The sequence below is a fragment of the Colobus angolensis genome, unplaced genomic scaffold, assembly GCF_000951035.1.
Source record: "Colobus angolensis palliatus isolate OR3802 unplaced genomic scaffold, Cang.pa_1.0 Scaffold102, whole genome shotgun sequence".
Classification (NCBI taxonomy): domain Eukaryota; kingdom Metazoa; phylum Chordata; class Mammalia; order Primates; family Cercopithecidae; genus Colobus; species Colobus angolensis.
In genome coordinates this window covers 7,068,619-7,085,661 of record NW_012111142.1, presented here as the reverse complement: position 1 = coordinate 7,085,661, position 17,043 = coordinate 7,068,619, and the positions used below count along the sequence as shown (strand labels likewise).

The window sequence follows — 17,043 nt, the reverse complement described above, 5'->3', positions numbered from 1 at the left end:
AAAAACTGTTGGAGGTACTGGTAGTTTAGTATAAACAAAAAAACCCTCCAAATTACAGGAGTTGTGCTTTGTTTCAGTGATCTAAAAGGTGGCAGACACAGATATTAGAAAATTAAAATAGGGTTAATGATGGTAAACAGTCTGCAAAAACTCACATTAATTTATTTTCTCTAAAATATGGAAACATGCAATTGTTTGGCTTTTCTCCAAAAGAAAAGAGTTATTTTTAGATTCCTTGTAAAAGAGGATAGTTAAGATCCAAAATACACGTCTTCCATACTCTGTCTTACGCCTGCAATAAAAATACACAAAAGTAGAAATCAGAATAACTAATTAAACACAATAGATTATCCTTACCAAATCCATTATTAAAAGTGCTTCTGAAGCCACTTTCACCTGAAATGGCTCCTGAAATATAAAACACAAAACAAAACGGGGGACCATAAAAATAGAGATTTTGTTCTCGCCACCTGGAATGCCCACCCTGTTCTCCTTCATCCACCCCACCAAGTTCTCAGCACTAACCAAAGCTCAGCATAAACTAGACTTTAAAAAAACATTATGATTTAAAACCCCAGCAGGGAGAAATTCTCTCTTATTTTCAGTCATGCCTTGCACATATGGAAAAAGAGTAAGTATTTCCTGTTTGACAGAGGGAAGCGGGGATTGTCTATGGTCATTCATTAATGCATAAATAGTACCTGCTTTTCTTCACTAAAAAAATTACAGGGTATCAGTTGGAAGGGATCAAATGAGCTGAAAAAGAAAAAAAATTATTTTCAATATCAACAAGATTAGGAAAATAACATTTGCAAATTTGAAAGTGTATATCAATAATCTGAACCCAAATTCTGTCTAAATGAGAAAAATATTAAACTAGGAGAGTTTCGTAGGAGATTCCATAAACCCTTTCGAAAGAAGCAGTTTTTTTAGATTTAACATGAACAAAAAAAACCCAAGAACTCTGAGATAAAGTTACTCCATTGTCTTAATTTCCTATAACACTCAAAGAGGACACTATAAACTATCAGACATATGTCCCACACTAAAAGGAGATTTCAAAAAGTTCAATGAAAATATAATTATCTGTCATGAGACCCCAAAAAAAGTTCAAGAAAGATGGAAGTTTATCAAAAACACTTGTCAGTTCAATAATGTGCCCACTATAGAGTAGGAACTTAAAACATTTTTTGAATGAATGAATGACAAACGGTTCTGGTAAAGATATTAATGTATTAGTCCTATGATAAACTCTTATATTAAAGTGAAAAAGTGGCCAGGTGCTGTGGCCCACATCTGTAATCCCAACATTTCGGGAGGCCGAGGTGGGTGGACTCCTTGAGCCTAGGAGTTCACGACCAGCCTGGACAACATGGTGAAACACGATCTCTACAAAAAAATTTAAAAATTAGCTGAGCATGGTGGTGTGTGCCTGTAGTCCCAGCCACTTGGGAGGCTGAGGTGAGAGGATCAATTAAGCCCAGGAGGTGGAGGCTGCAGTGAGCCATGATTTCACCATTCTACTCTACTCCACTCCAGCCTTGGTGACAGGGTGAGACCCTGTCTCCAAAAAACAAAAAGTGAAAAAGTAAAAAGAGGTGAAAAAGGGAGAACCTAAGCGAAGTCAAAGGCACACATAAATCTGAGAAATATCAGAAAGTCTTTGACCAGTAAAGAATTGAGGCTTGAGAACTATATTAAAAACAATAAAAAGGTTTTTTAGGCTATCTTCAGGGAAAGAAAAACACACAGGAATACATTCGCATTAACACAACTGGAAGAGAGCTGGGCAATTCCGTTCCCATTCAACCACAGATGGTTAGCTTCAAGAGAACATTTTGTTTTGCTTAATAATGCATCCCAAGTGATCAGAACTGTGCCTGACATATACCGTAGACATTCAAAGATACTTGTTGGATAAAGAAAGACCTTTAAATTAGAAAGTGTTTAATCAACACAAAAAGAAACTTAAGGCCAAGATAGATGAGAAAATAGCACAGAAAGAACATCCTGGAGTACTTAAGAAACACGGATATGGAATCGCTGTCAATGTTTGTTGAGGAACTGCAGAGAATGGGAAAGTTATTGAAGGACTAGAAATGGACAATTATTGAGCTTGTTTTACAATACAAAAAAGCAGACTGCAGAAAAGGACGAATTAGATGTTGAATAGTAGTAAAATTCCAGAAAAAATTATGAAACAGCTGATTTGTGATCCTTAACCAAGAGAAGAGGTGGCTAAGCAAAATAATGAGTTCATGAAAAGTCATGATAAGTAGACCTTATTATAGACACTATTCATAGGAATGATCTGTTAGAAACTAAAGACTTAAATATATTTTATGTGAAATTAAACAAGACATCTGTTATGATTATCCTTCTGCATAAGATAAAGATATATGGGTTAATTGTGGTAATCTATATAGCTGATTGAAGAATGAATGTCTTCATTTTTTAAATATATACAATGAGGTTTACATTTCCAATTAAACATTTCAATCAGTGATTAATGGCAGGAAAGGCAAGCTTATTGAAATGTTAATGATGCAGTGCTACAAAGGCTAAAATGAGAAAAGTGGATCTGGACTCAAAAAGATCCTGAAGACCTTGGACAGCGACTTGAAAATCACAATAAATATAAGTCTCACATATAGAGGCAGAAAATCAATTATCTGGATACTAGATGAGGAGTCCCAGCTTATGGATGACTGTTTTTCACATGGCTTATCTAATTTAGTCTCATGACAACTGTGTGTTTAAATTTTTATTTTAGAGAGGAAATATATAATGTAATGACTAGGGGTATGAATTCTTAAGCTTAACACTTGGGTTTAAAATCAACAGCTCCACTACTTAACAGCGTGAGCAAGTTATTAAACCTCTCTATGCCTCTCAGTTTCCTCACCTATAAAATGGGAGTGAGAATATTAACTAATGCACAGGGTTGTCATGAAGATTATATGAGCTAATAAAGTGCTTAAAACACAGCTAACAGTGTTATTTTAATTATTGTTTTATAAATGAGAACCTAAGGTTTACCCAAGGACATTTATCAGGCAAAAATATGATCTAGCAGCATTCCTGGGTATCTTTTTTAAAAGGTACACTGACAAAACTACAGTCTATTCAATGGCGCATGTGCAGGAAGAGGGAATAGAAAATCGGGGCATTTAACTTATTTGGTGACCCTTAATTTTAAAAGGTTCAAATTTTAGATTATATATGCATTAGAAAACAACAACCATGCCAACAACTTGCTAACAATTAGTACCACCCAAAGAAAACTCGGTCATTTCATGAAGTTTCCTGTCCATAGTGTCTAGAGTTAAATGACCAACCTGTTCTAAACAAGGCCCCTTTACAACATATGCTGGATCGTATGTTCAATGAATCTGAACAAATTTAAAATGTTTGTTCAAGGTCTCCCAAATTCATAATCAGTGAAACAAAAAAATCTAAAAAATTGTAGCATTATTTTTTTAATTTAACGTGAACAATATAATGCAGCTATTGAATATTTTTTCATACATTATCTAGCCATTTGTGACAAATTTTTAAAAACCACATTTATATAACACTACACCTTTTTGTTGGTCTTGGCACTTTTAAAGATTTAACAGGTCTGCTTTTTTCCTCTTCTCTTCTTTTTGCCAACTCCTCAGCAGAGAGATGCTAAAACAAAATGCCAACTGATTAAGAAGTCCATCAACTACTAAGAGGCAGAATAAAAATAGTCCTTTAAAACCAAATTTAAGGGCATGTGAGGACAAGAGAGACTAAACTGATATAGATGGGTTTCCTTTTTGCTAACAACATGTAGAAAGGCTGGACAGTATTTTTTAAAAATCGTTTCAGAAGATAACGGCCATCCCAAACTGAAAATTTACTCCTCTTGATTTGCCCATTTCAATCAAAGGTACCAGTTACCCAGGTTCAAAAACCTCGGAATCACCTGAGTCTTTCATTTCCCATTTATACTTACCATATTCTATTGTGTTGAGTTTTCTTTCACAACTGAGAGACAGTGCAGAGTAATGATTAAGAACAGGTTCTGGATCTAGAATGTCTGGCCCAGTTATTTACTAGCTTGGTGACCCTAGGCAAATTCTAAAGCTTTCATGCTTCAGCTACCTCATCTTTAAAAATGGGAACAACAAAAGTAATAATAAAAAGTAAACAATAATACTACTATCATGGTATTATTTTGAAGATTGAGTTAATGTTTATAAAATACTGACAGTGTCTGACACATATGAAGCCCTTTATGAGTGTTTATAAAATAAAGTAAATCTCTATTTATTCCATTTCTATGATCAACCTTACATCCTAGTCCAAATGAACTACACACCTTTTCCAGAATATATCTAGTATTTTCCCATGTCTCCAGCTTTGTTCCCTCAGCCTAAAGTGTTTTCATCTCCATTTTGAGATTCTTCTGCAGATCCTTCAGATCAGATTATACCCCACATACTCTATGAAACCTGCCCTGATCACACCCTTTGGGAGAAACTTATAATTCTTGGGACCAACCTCATTGAACTTACCATAGGTTTTGTCTTTCCTATTAGAAATACAAGCCCCTTATGGGAAGGATAATTAGTAATTACTGTGCCTAGAATAGTACTCAGGTGAGAAATTGGGGACAGGAAATGCGTAGGAGGAAAGACAGACAACTCAAGTTTGTGGAACACCTTGTGCACTCAAGGCTTACTGAATACCTAGTACTAGGACCTTTATATAGTCTACCTCATTTCTTTCTGACAACAATCCTTTGAGGGAGGTATTATTATTACTCACAATTCGTAAGTTAAAAAAGCATGAGATTCTGTGAGGTTAAGTAGTTGCTCAAAGTAACAAAGCCAGTATGTATACATTCACACATTCTATCCACTCTACTGCACTAGCTGTTATAATGCTTAGAACAATATTTTAATTGGTATATCAGAACCTCTTCCAATAAATGTTTAATGAAACGAATTGGGCATACCAACTTCTTGACACTCTTACCTTGAGTTAGAGACAAGAATACAGAGACAGAGAACCAAAGTTCTGAAATGAGTTAAACTCCTAGTTAACTGCACCACCAATGCCTTCTACTTTGGTGTTTACTGGTGACTTCCAGACAAATTAACATGAGAATGAAGGCATACATGTTAATGTATGGAACAAGTACAATACATATGACATTAAGATGTATAAATATATATTTATTTATGTATATAAATTTATATATATAAAAAACCAGTTTTCATCGATGAGCCATTTGAAAGGTCAAAGTCACCTCAAACGTTTGTCCTTCTAAGTCCTTTGCGTCACACCAGTTTCCCCATGGGTCTCGGACTCTACGTCTCCTTGTACGCTGCGATGAGATTAAAGTAAAGCAAAAGGTAGCAAGATTAATATGGAGAAATCACAGCACATTAATACACAAAATGAAAACAATAATTATCTAAAAGTCAATTAATCTATCAATTTAAATAGTGTAATCTCTGGCTATGCCTGACTAAATTTTATTAATTTATGTTCAGTAGTTAGCACTCTGGTTACAAATACAATAAATCAGTGATGGCGAGGTAAGGGCAGGAGCACCAGTATCAGGTGGGCAGGGTGTGGGCCGGGTGTTGGCAGCAGAGGGCTATTTAAAAAATAAAATCAGTAATGATTTTCTATATTTTGCTAGCATTTCTTCTTAGCTTTTATATTTCCTTTCATCATGTAGGAGCTAAAACACTATGACAAATTTTTTTTTTTTTTGAGACAGAGTCTCACTCTGTCACCCAGGCTGAAGTGCAGCGGTGTGATCTCGGCTCACCGCAGCCTCCACCTCCCAGGTTTGAGTGATTCTCCTGCCTCAGACTCCCGAGTAGGAACAAAAATATTTTTAAGATCAAAAAGAATCACCAAGAAAATGGCTTCCTTTTCAACCACTTCTGCTAGAAAATCTGCAAGAACACGCAGCAAGAGGTGTAATATTGAAAACTAGAAGCAAAATAATTCTATCTCCAGCTTTAGAAAGGAGATGGCCTAGTTGATCATATAATGAAAAATTACAAGGTTGGGCTGGGTATGGTGGCTCACGCCCGTAATTCCAGAACTTTGGGAGGCTGAGGCGGTTGGATCACGAGGTCAGGAGATCGAGACTATCCTGGCTAACACAGTGAAACCCCATCTCTGCTAAAAATACAAAAAATTAGCTGGGGCGTGGTGGCGGGCGCCTGTAGTCCCAGCTACTCGGGAGGCTGAGGCAGGAGAATGGCATGAACTCAGGAGGCAGAGCTTGCAGTGAGCCGAGATCACGCCACTGCACTCCAGCCTGGGCGACAGAGCCAGACGCCGTCTCAAAAAAAAAAAAAGAGTGTGTTGGATCACATTTTTATCTGTTTTTTCTCACAAGATGTTTCTTTTTCTCCTAGCAGGTCACTTTATTTTTAAAGTATGATTTACAAATTTTAAAATACTATAAAACTGACTCCAAGAATTAAAAAAAAAAAAGGCTAGTTATTCCAAAAAGGTGATTCTTAAGGTTAAGAATTTTAAAAGAAGAAAAATAAATGAGAGGAAAAAAAAAAACTAAACTATACACTTTTAAAAGACACATTAGATTTATAAATTGAAACAAAGCATCCCAAGACCACTTTAGGAAAACATGCTTCTGCATCAAGTTTGCTAGCACGTTTTAAGGGTTTTTAGGTTTGTTTTTGCCTTAGAAAGCAACATAAAATTGAATGAAACAAAGAAAAGCAAATTGCTAAGGTGAAATACAAGAGGAAACATGTTTTTCTACTAAATGGCCATTTATTAAACAGCTCAAGAGAAGTAGATAAACCGCACTAAATAGAGTAAGCAGCCATGTGGAGAGATCACTGAGAGAGATGACTGCTTACCATAGACTGCAGACGCTGGGCAAGTTGGTATGCTTCTACTGCATCTTTTCTGTCTCTGATTCGTACTTTGTCAACTGTTTGTGGCCTATTATACACAGCCTGTTCTATTGGAATTCAGAAAAGACAAAACCATCTATTATTTTGTGAAACTCATTTGTTAAATAGAAAGACACATGTACACTGACTACAGTGGAGCTTCTATGACTCTTATTTCACAATCATATATTTGATGTGCTACTGAGCAGCCCTCAAATTAAAAGTAACGCTGTTATAAGAATATCTCAATAACATGGAATATTTAGAAAATGGGTAATTTGTTTAATTTTTACTAACTTTGGCAGTCCAATAGAGAAAACATGATTTAATTTTTCTTTTGGTGGCTGAGGAAGCAAAAATCCTTTAGTTTTCCTGAAAAGTTAGTCTCAATATTCAAGGCTTTGGGAAAACAAAGACACTAAAATGAAGGACAGATTCCAGGCCAGATTAAATTCTATCTAGCTCAATATAAAAGAAAATCGTGGCCAGGCGCGGTGGCTCAAGCCTGTAATCCCAGCACTTTGGGAGGCCGAGACGGGCGGATCACGAGGTCAGGAGATCGAGACCATCCTGGCTAACACGGTGAAACCCCGTCTCTACTAAAAAAATACAAAAAACTAGCCGGAAGAGGTGACGGGCGCCTGTAGTCCCAGCTACTCGGGAAGCTGAGGCAGGAGAATGGCGTAAACCCGGGAGGCGGAGCTTGCAGTGAGCTGAGATCCGGCCACTGCACTCCAGCCTGGGCGACAGAGCGAGACTCCGTCTCAAAAAAAATAAAAATAAAAAAAAAGAAAATCGTATATGACAGAAAATTTTCTGATTAGTGGTCTCACTTCCATAGACAAACACATAATATATTCTTCTTAAACCATGAGGTTTTATGTACCTTATAACTTTGTAGCTATGAATGGTTGTGTCATGTTAATTCAAGAAAAGAGTAGAGGTCAGGCACGGTGGTTCACACCTGTGATCCCAGCACTTTGGGAGGCTGAGGCAGGTGAATCACGACGTCAGGAGTTCGAGACCAGCCTGGCCAATATGGTGAAACCCCACCTCTACTAATAATACAAAAATTAGCCAGGTGTGGCGGCACACGCCTGTAGTCCCAGCTACCCTGGAGACTGAAGCAAAAGAATCACTTGAACCTGGGAGGTTGAGGTTGCAGTGAGCAGAGATTGCACCACTGCACTCCAGCCTGGGCAACAGAGCAAGACTCTGTCTCAAACAAACAAACAAAAAAGAGTAGAATATATTTTAAAATATGTATATTCATTAACTTTCAATTTCAAAAAACTAAGGTACAAGAAATTGTCTTCCATGAAAATTATTTTGACGCTTTTATTACATTTAAGTGTAGAGGCTCACAAATTATTTCCTTTATTTAAACATTGCTAGGCAGCATTTCCAGCATGAATACAGTATTTGCAAATTAAATGGGCTATTATTAGACTTTTCATAAAATAATTTTACTTTTATCTGCTAAAGAACTGTATTCTTAAATTATTTCTATTACTTAGATTGAATATTTTAGCTTTAAAATTACACTCTCAATTTTCATTGTAGGTCAAATGAAAGCACAGTTTAACCAACAGTAAAATCTTAGTAAAACATTTATTTCATAATGTTAAAGCATCTCTGAATTCTATATACCTAGAACTACTTGAATGCTAACCATCACAGAAATGAATAGGTGCTGTAAGGATAAAAAATATCAAGTAAAAGATGTTGGGTTTTTATTTTTACCACATCCAAAATTGATTGCTCCTATCAATTCGAGGTATGTATGAATCCGTCCAATACAATTAACATCCCCACAGTTCTTCAGGCCAGGACGTACTGAGGTCTTATTTAAGTATTTCGGTTTGCATATCTCCCTAATTAAGAGATGGAAGTACAATTATTTCGGATAAATAAAAACGTGAAAAAAGATTTCTAGGGAAAACTTTAAATATTGAAATATCTTTACATTTTAACCCCTTTCAATGTACAAATGTGTAACAAATACAGTACTAATACATAATACCCATGTACTTTTTTTCTGAAATAAAATATCCTTAAATAATACAGTAACTTATTAGTGTAATTTTTTACAAGCAATATTTCTTCCCCAATGTTAAATTCATAGATTCCAGTTATCCCAGGACCTTGAAGTCAGAAATTTATTTATGTACAGTTACAAACTGAATCTTTAAATACAAAGAGCATTTTGATAATATATAGAAAAGATTTAGTATTAGATGTTTCCAATTTGTAATACATTATTTAGGTTCATCTACCCTTATTTTGCTTAACAGCGTCTTTCAATTATCAGCTATCTTATAAATGTTTAAACGTTTTATATTTGTTTTTAATTATGATGACAACAGATATTAAGTGCTTGCTCTCAGTGGAAAACAGAAACAGACACTATAAGGGATTCCAAAGGGGAATCAAGAAACTCCCAAAGATTATGAAAGAAACAAGAGGTTTATATAATAAAACATGTATTTATTGAATATACTTAATGTACCTTGCTAGATGGTACAATATAAAATTAGAGTAATAAAAAACTTAGTAGAAACGAATTACTGAGTGCTTATGCCAGATTACTGTGCTGAGTTACACATCCTTAATCTTTATGACGACATAAGGTAGATTTTAATATATTATTCTCATTTTGGAAATAAGGAAACAAGAGGGTCAGAGTAAAGCACTTACTTAAGGAAGGGAAAGAATCAGGATTTAAGTATAGATACTATAAATTTAGGTATTCAGGTATCTCATATAACATGGGTATTTCTCATGTGATCATTATTTTATTCCATAAATATATTGTTCTAAGCACTAGAGATACACAGATAAACAACGTAAAATTTCTAACCTTACAGATCTTACATTCTAAAGGGAGGGACTGTCAATAATCAATGAACAATATATATTACACTTTCAGGTAGCAACAGGGCTAAGTAAGAAGGTCAAGGGGACAGACTGGGACAAACAGGCATAGACTACTTTAGACAGATAGGGTGTTTAGGGTAGGCCTCACTAAGCAGAATAGAGGGTAAAAATAATTTGTGATGTGGGAGTGTATCACAACTTCATAGAAACGTTGAGATTTCAGTGTGTCTTGCAAGAAAAGGAAACAAAATTGTACAAATGAAGGCAATAAAGCAGGCAAGAGTATGGCTACCAAGAAACCAAAGGAGTCTGAAAAAAACTAGACTGAGCTAACTGAAGACTACTCAAAGTAAAAGGCTTTAAACAGAACTCAGTAATCTAGCAGTGCTGAACAAATGGTAAGGACTCTAAAAATATCTGTTCATGGAATAATGATGGTTCATATGTTCAATCTTTTCCCCCTAACAAATAAGAGTACCTTCTATATTCTGAGCATTGTTTAAGAACTAGATTCTTAAAACAGATAAATATCTGCCCTCATGTTGTCTGCATTATCATGGGGGTTGAGGGGAGAAGAGACAGTATACAAATAAAAATGTAGTATTTTTGGTAGTAATAAGTTCTATGAAGAAAATAAAATACAGAGCAAGAGAATGAAACCGAGGAGATATGTGAGATATTTTAGATAAGCCTCTAATTTCCCTTGCCCACACTTCAACGAGACAAGAAAGCAACACTTGCCAAAATATGGGGGAAGAACATCCAAGGCAGAGTGAAAAGTCAGGGTCAAGGCCATGAGATGTAAGTGTGAAAATAATGAGTCAAGACTGCAGACTCCAACATCCCCTTTACCTAGTGTGACCTGTAACAAGTTTTTTTATCCTCTGTGAACCTCATTTTTCTTATCTATAAAGTGAGAACGAGGTTGTCAAAAAGATTGGAGATGATTTAAATATAGTACATGGTATTCGGGAGGCATTCAGTAATGGTACCGGTTACTATTTTAATAAAAATATTCCCCTAACCAGGGAATCAACTGCATCTGCTTTTATGAAAAGGATCTTTATCTATAAACAAATCTGGCAGGCTTCTTCTTATTTTAAAACTTTAACTCTTCTATTTTTTTTTTTAAACACCACCTCCAGTGCCTAACCAGTCACTCTCTTCTATTTCTGAACAAATGTGAGTTCCTGTTCAACACATTTTTTGCTTTCACAATGTTCTGCTAAATAACCATAATGAAACAGCAATACCTAACCAGTTTCATGAACCAAGGCAAAAGACTTAGGAAACTACTGCCATATAATTTATAGTACCTATATAAATTAATCTGCCTCATTTGGAATTCAAAATTCAAAGTAACAAATATAGAATTTGATTAAAGTAACAAGAATACCGTGATCATTCATATGGACATTTTTAAGAGACAAGATCTTGCTCTGTTGCCCAGGCTAGTGTACAGTGGCATGATCCCAGATCAATGCAGCCTCGAACTCCTGGGCTCAGGTGATTCTTCTGCTTCAGCCTCCTGAGTAGCTAGGACTACAGGCGCACAACACCGCGCATAAGTTTTTTAAAACTTTTTGTAGAGACAGGGTCTTGCTATGTTGCCCAAACTAGTCTCGAACTCCTGGCCTCAAGTAATCCTGTCTCAGCCTCCAAAAGTACGTGGATGAAAGTTGTGAGTCACTGCTTCTGGCCAATATGGACATTTTTGAGTTAGTTATTACTTCAAGGTCCTTAAATTTTGGCCATTTGCCCTCTTATTTCCAAAAACAAAAGTAGATGCCAATAGAAATCTAATTTAACTAGTCTTTGTCAATAGTGTGAATGAGGCCATGTAGAATAAAAGAGTGATTTGCAGACACATGAAGACTGAAGTCCTTCATGTGTCAATAACTGGTTGTATAATCAAAGGCAGGTCCCTAAACCTCTCCTGATCTCAGAATCATTCTCTAGCAAATCAACATAATACCATCTGCATATTTTACAGAATTGTTTCAAAAAATCAAGTAAGATGATGTAGGAAAGCTCTTTAAAAACTGTAAAGCACTACGTAAAGTCAGGAGTTGTTCCTTACAAGCATTCTTTATACTATGATGCCACACTGACCCACATGTTGTACTTTCCGCACCTCCACCATCTGTAAGATAACTAAGAGTCAAGAAAAAGAACAAACCTCCTCCTTTTAGAACACAGCCCTCTTTAAAAACCAAAGACTTATGTTGTGTGGGTAAAATGAAGGTTACTGATTTATTATAGCAAGTTGTTCTCCTTTGGTAACCCTTCTAGGTTATAGCAGAAACTTACCGCAGTAGGACAGGAAGGCTTTTGATACAAAAGAGAACAAGGGACAAAGCAGAATTCCTGCTCAAGGAACTAGGAAGCTCTCTGTAAAGATGGCCCTATACAATCTGATAGCTTCTGAAACAGTATTAGCAATTATGATTTTTTTTTTTTTTTTTGAGATGAAGTCTCACTCTGTCGCCCAGGATGGAGTGCAGTGGCACGATCTTGGCTCACTGTAACCTCTGCCTCCCAGGTTCAAGAGATTCTCCTGTCTCAGCATCCTGAGTAACTGGGATTACAGGCACCTGCCACGATGCCCGGCATACATACATATATATATATATATTTTTTTTTAGAAGAGACAGGGTTTCACCACGTTGGCCAGGCTGGTCTCAAACTCCTGACCTCAAGTGATCTGCCTGCCTCAGCCTCCCAAACTGCTGGGATTACGGGAATGAGCCACCGTGCCCAGCCAGCAATTATAAATGTTTAATGATGGTTTAATTAAGCTATTTTAAAAAATTCAAATTAGGCTAATAAGGTGGGACATTTTGAGGTTTGTTCCCTACCCCTCATTAAATAATTCAAATAAATAGTACTGACAATTTAGAGAATAAGCTTCAACTATCAGAAAACTGTATCCTGATAAAGCTGGATGAAGAAATTAATAGCACATTATTGCCACCAGTTCAAAGTTAAAAGCACTTAAGATCACTATTTAGGAGAAATGTTTCTGCAATCTGGCCACATTTAATACTATTGCTGTCATCAAAGTTTTCTTTTTTTGTACTCAAAGCACATGATAAACCAGAAAGAATTATTTCCCTTTTCCCATGCAGTGGTGTTCTCTCTATATCTTCCTAACACTGTCCTAGGAGACTGCTTCAAAAAGCAATCATCTATCCCTTTTATTCCAGGCCCACAATCTAATGAATAGGCAAAAAGATGGGTTATAAGAGTTATAGGTGATAATGTTTACCAAAGCTTTTTGTTCATTACGAGAAATCTTAAATCTTCCCTACTATAGCGATCTCTAGATTTACTAGCAAAATTCTAAATTCTGTATAGGCCTAATTAAAATACTTCAGAATATCAGGTTTTAAAACAACATATAAAATGTAATTCTTTCTTACCATTGATCCAAAATGTAATTTCTAATTTTCAAATAGCGTTCTGGTGTTTTAGCTTGGCGCCCCTCAAAAAACTCAGGAATTGCTTGTTTTTCTTCTTCTTGAATGATACTTCTATCTATTTCTATTTCCTGTTCTGGTGGCTTAAGCTCTTCTTCCTCATGGCTTTCCTCTACCATTTGGCAAGAAGAATGAAAAAGCATTCCATTATCATTCAAATCTTTCTGAATTTCACAAGGCTCTGGAGAAGGCAACTGCCTGGCATCAACTATTATTCCCCTTCCATCTTGCTTGCTGCAGTTTTTAATCAATTCATTAAATTTCTGGTCATTTAATTCGATTGATTTTTTGTCACTGTTGCTCTGTTTCTCAGTCCACAGTGTAATTTCTGAGCTTGAAAGTGTTTCATCTTGCTTTTCATTTTGAAGACAGTCCCTGGAAGGCTTGGAAAAGAGAGCTTCCTGGCTGTCAGAAGCAATAAATTCTTGATTGGTTTCATGCATTTTACTATTAGGAAAGTCTAACAAGAGATCACTGCTAGAATTATTTTGGGGTGTTTGAGAAGACAACTCGTCCACCTCATCTGTGATGTCTACTTCTTCATCATCAGATAACTTTTCAATTTTTACAGCATTCAAATTGGGATCAGCACGTCCCCTTAAACATGATGGTGTCCATGCCTCTGTCCCTTTATCTTCATTTTTAACTTGAAGATTATGGCCGTTCTTCTGATTGGGTGTTTCTTTCTCCAGACCGCATTTGACCTTATTAAATATCAAAATAAAATCCCCATAATATTAAGATTTAAAAATTTAATCACTGGCACACACACTAAAAGGATAAATACAGTGTTATTAAACCGAGTACGTGTAAATGGTACATTATACCTTTAATGTGCTTTTCTTTAAAGGGTTTACAACTGCATTTTAGACAAGATCGGGTGTATTCAGGGTGGTATGACTGGAGACTATAACTGCATTTCAAATGTAAAGGATCACTATTTAAAATTTCTATAACTATATAACTAATTCATGGGTCTGGAGATTTGTATTAATCAAATAATCATGACCTATATTTAACTACTACTTATTTTTCAATATTAAGTTGAAAACAGCAGCCTGGCTCAGATCAACCATATGGAATAAACCAACTAACTATCATACTAAGGTATTGTACAATATATTGAAATATTTTTAAAGGCTTATTTCTCAGAATATCTGATACCGTAGCTGATTGTTTCTTACAATGCTAAAATAATCCTTAATCTGACATCTTCACTGAGTACATTAAAACTACCTTTCATTTAAACAAGGGACAACAGAAACAAACTGTCTTTTGCAGGCTTATTTAATGAGCTTATAATATAGAGATGATATTTTAATGTGATACTTGAAAAAAAAAGAGATTATATTTTAAGCCATAAAATTATCTCCCATACCTGCTATTACAGATATAAATATCTGGTAATGTAACAACAACAAAAGAAGATAATGAAAGTGAATGAGCAAATATAACATGAAATAAAATCCTTATATACAAAGTTTTTACAAAGTCTTATAAATGACTAACATACATAGGGGCTATGACAGCTCTCAGAAAGTGGTTACTTATAGATCCTGTAGTGCAATGGAATTCCAGGATTAAATATTTGAGGTTAACTGGCTTATTATGTAGAGAATAAAAGGGTAGCAGGAGGGAAAAAGAGATTTGGACATACTGCCTGAAACAGCTTTTCACATCCCTGCTGTTTAAGTATCCTGTCTATAATTTTAAAAATTCAGATGAAATTTTGCACTGATTTCATTAATACACTAATCTCTGTTACAACATGAAAAATGTATCCTTCTACCCCAGGTCTTTGAGTGAAACTGGCACTCCAAGATACACAGCATGTATCTTGGAAGCCTAAGCGTAAGAATAACCAAGTTAAGCTTTATTCTGTTCTGAGGTATTAACTAAACCTTGGTGAGCTGCCTTGAAAATGCTTCTGTCTGGTTGAAAAATGGAGCATACAATCGATGTATGATGAATCCATTCCATTAGTTACCACCTATGTCTAGATAACACTGAAACAAATCTTATATACGGGGTAGAACTCATTATCTACATGAAAAGATAATATCAAATTTCACTCAAGACACTCACCAATTTTATATAATTATGTTCCTAGGCTTCAAAGAGGATATATTAAAAACATAAATATCAAAACGACATGGTTGCATATAGCACAAATTACATGAAACATTAAGGAACCAGATCACAAACCTTTCTTAACACCGCAGTTTATTAAAGTTTCAGACAATTCTTCATAACAACTGTAAAACTTTCATTGCTATTTAACAGATTTTAGAATCAGGATAGCAATTACCTCCTCTAAGCTCCAATAATTCCTAAAAGTTTCTACAATGCAAATATTTCAAAAGGAAAAGTTATTTTCTAGAGGAAACATTAAGATCTCTAAGGTTTTCTCTTTGAAATATGATTTGCTTTATAGGATATTTCTGAGCAATTACTATTTTGTCCATTTAACTTTATAAAATTAAATAGAGTAACATGATATCTATTTAATGGCAATACTCAAAACACTGAGATATGTTCTGAGGTTTTGTATAGTACTATGTAGGTATAAAATACTTTAAAAACTTTTAACAGTAAGACCTTAATGCCTGAATGAAAGAAATACTTCTGTTTACTTTGTTTTTTCTAAATATTATCATTATTAACTAGGATATTGATATTCTGCTTACCTTATTTTTAAAATACTGTCTTGCATAGCTCTTCACTTGTAAAACAGTGCGGCTTCCAATTAGCTTCGAAATTTTGGTCCATCTTCGGCCAAATGTAGCCTGTATTATTAAAATTGAAAAAAATTGCTTTTGATTTACTTATGAATAGTCCAAGCACCTACCACATTAAAAAATAAAAATTAAAAAACATATATCTTTATTTTCTGAAGCACATAATAAAGTCTTTTATATAGACTATGCTCTTAAAATCAAAGCCTATATTCTTCTTTTGGAATCTGAACTACTGAAAACTGATGGAAATGATTTAGAAACTACTTTTTAAAAAGAACACCTATCTAAATGAAGATATCACCTAACTGTATGAATTCATATTGTAAGTTATGATGTTCCAAATCTAAAATAACTTTTTAAAATAAGTAAGTGCCTGAAAGGGGGATAGGTTACATTTTCCATTTATATGATCGACTGAACATGTTCTGTGCTCATTTCAACACTTTTTTTTAACCCAGATTCCCTATTTTGCAATATCCATTAGGTATCTTGCAGCAGATTTTACTCTGTCAGGTATCACAGTGAACTGACCTAAAAGACTAAATCACAAATGAGGAAGTCCTGCAACAAATGTCTTCTTTGTTAAGATGCTATAAGCTCCAAAGTTCTAACTACCCGTTTCATTACTCATCAGAGTTTCTCTTGCATGTGTATATGTTGCACACATTAATAAATTCTGGTTTTCCCTGTTAATGTCTTTGTCGGTTTTTATTTCATTTTTGAGACAGGGTCTCACTCTGTTGCCCAGGCTGAGTGCAGTGGTGTGATCACGGCTCATGCAGCCTCAACCTCCTGGGCTTAAGCAATCCTCCCACCTTAGCCTTTCCAGTAGCTGGGACTACAGGTATGCACCACCTTGCCTGGCTAATTTTTTATTTTTTGTAGAGATGGGGTCTCACTATGTTGCCTACCCTCCAACTAATGTCTTCTGACACCTCCCACACCTTGGTGTCAAAGGCTGTGTACCTCATAACACTGAAGCTGTGGAGGGAAAAAAACGAGAACGTGAGGGAGCTCCTGAGTGTTCTC

General features: G+C 35.3%; 1 protein-coding gene across 1 annotated transcript in view; it reads right to left on the bottom strand.

Annotated features, from left to right (window-relative positions):
• Positions 1-17,043, bottom strand: part of MYSM1 (Myb-like, SWIRM and MPN domains 1) — a 40,607-nt gene that overhangs the window by 11,310 nt on the left and 12,254 nt on the right. Inside the window, exons 7-14 of the mRNA XM_011941327.1 lie at positions 15,964-16,062; positions 13,220-13,980; positions 8,664-8,794; positions 6,885-6,988; positions 5,282-5,359; positions 3,584-3,672; positions 702-756; positions 358-408 (exon numbers count right to left, since the gene is read on the bottom strand). Of these exons, the coding sequence (XP_011796717.1) occupies positions 358-408; positions 702-756; positions 3,584-3,672; positions 5,282-5,359; positions 6,885-6,988; positions 8,664-8,794; positions 13,220-13,980; positions 15,964-16,062 (1,368 nt within the window). The remainder of the gene's footprint in view (positions 1-357; positions 409-701; positions 757-3,583; positions 3,673-5,281; positions 5,360-6,884; positions 6,989-8,663; positions 8,795-13,219; positions 13,981-15,963; positions 16,063-17,043) is intronic.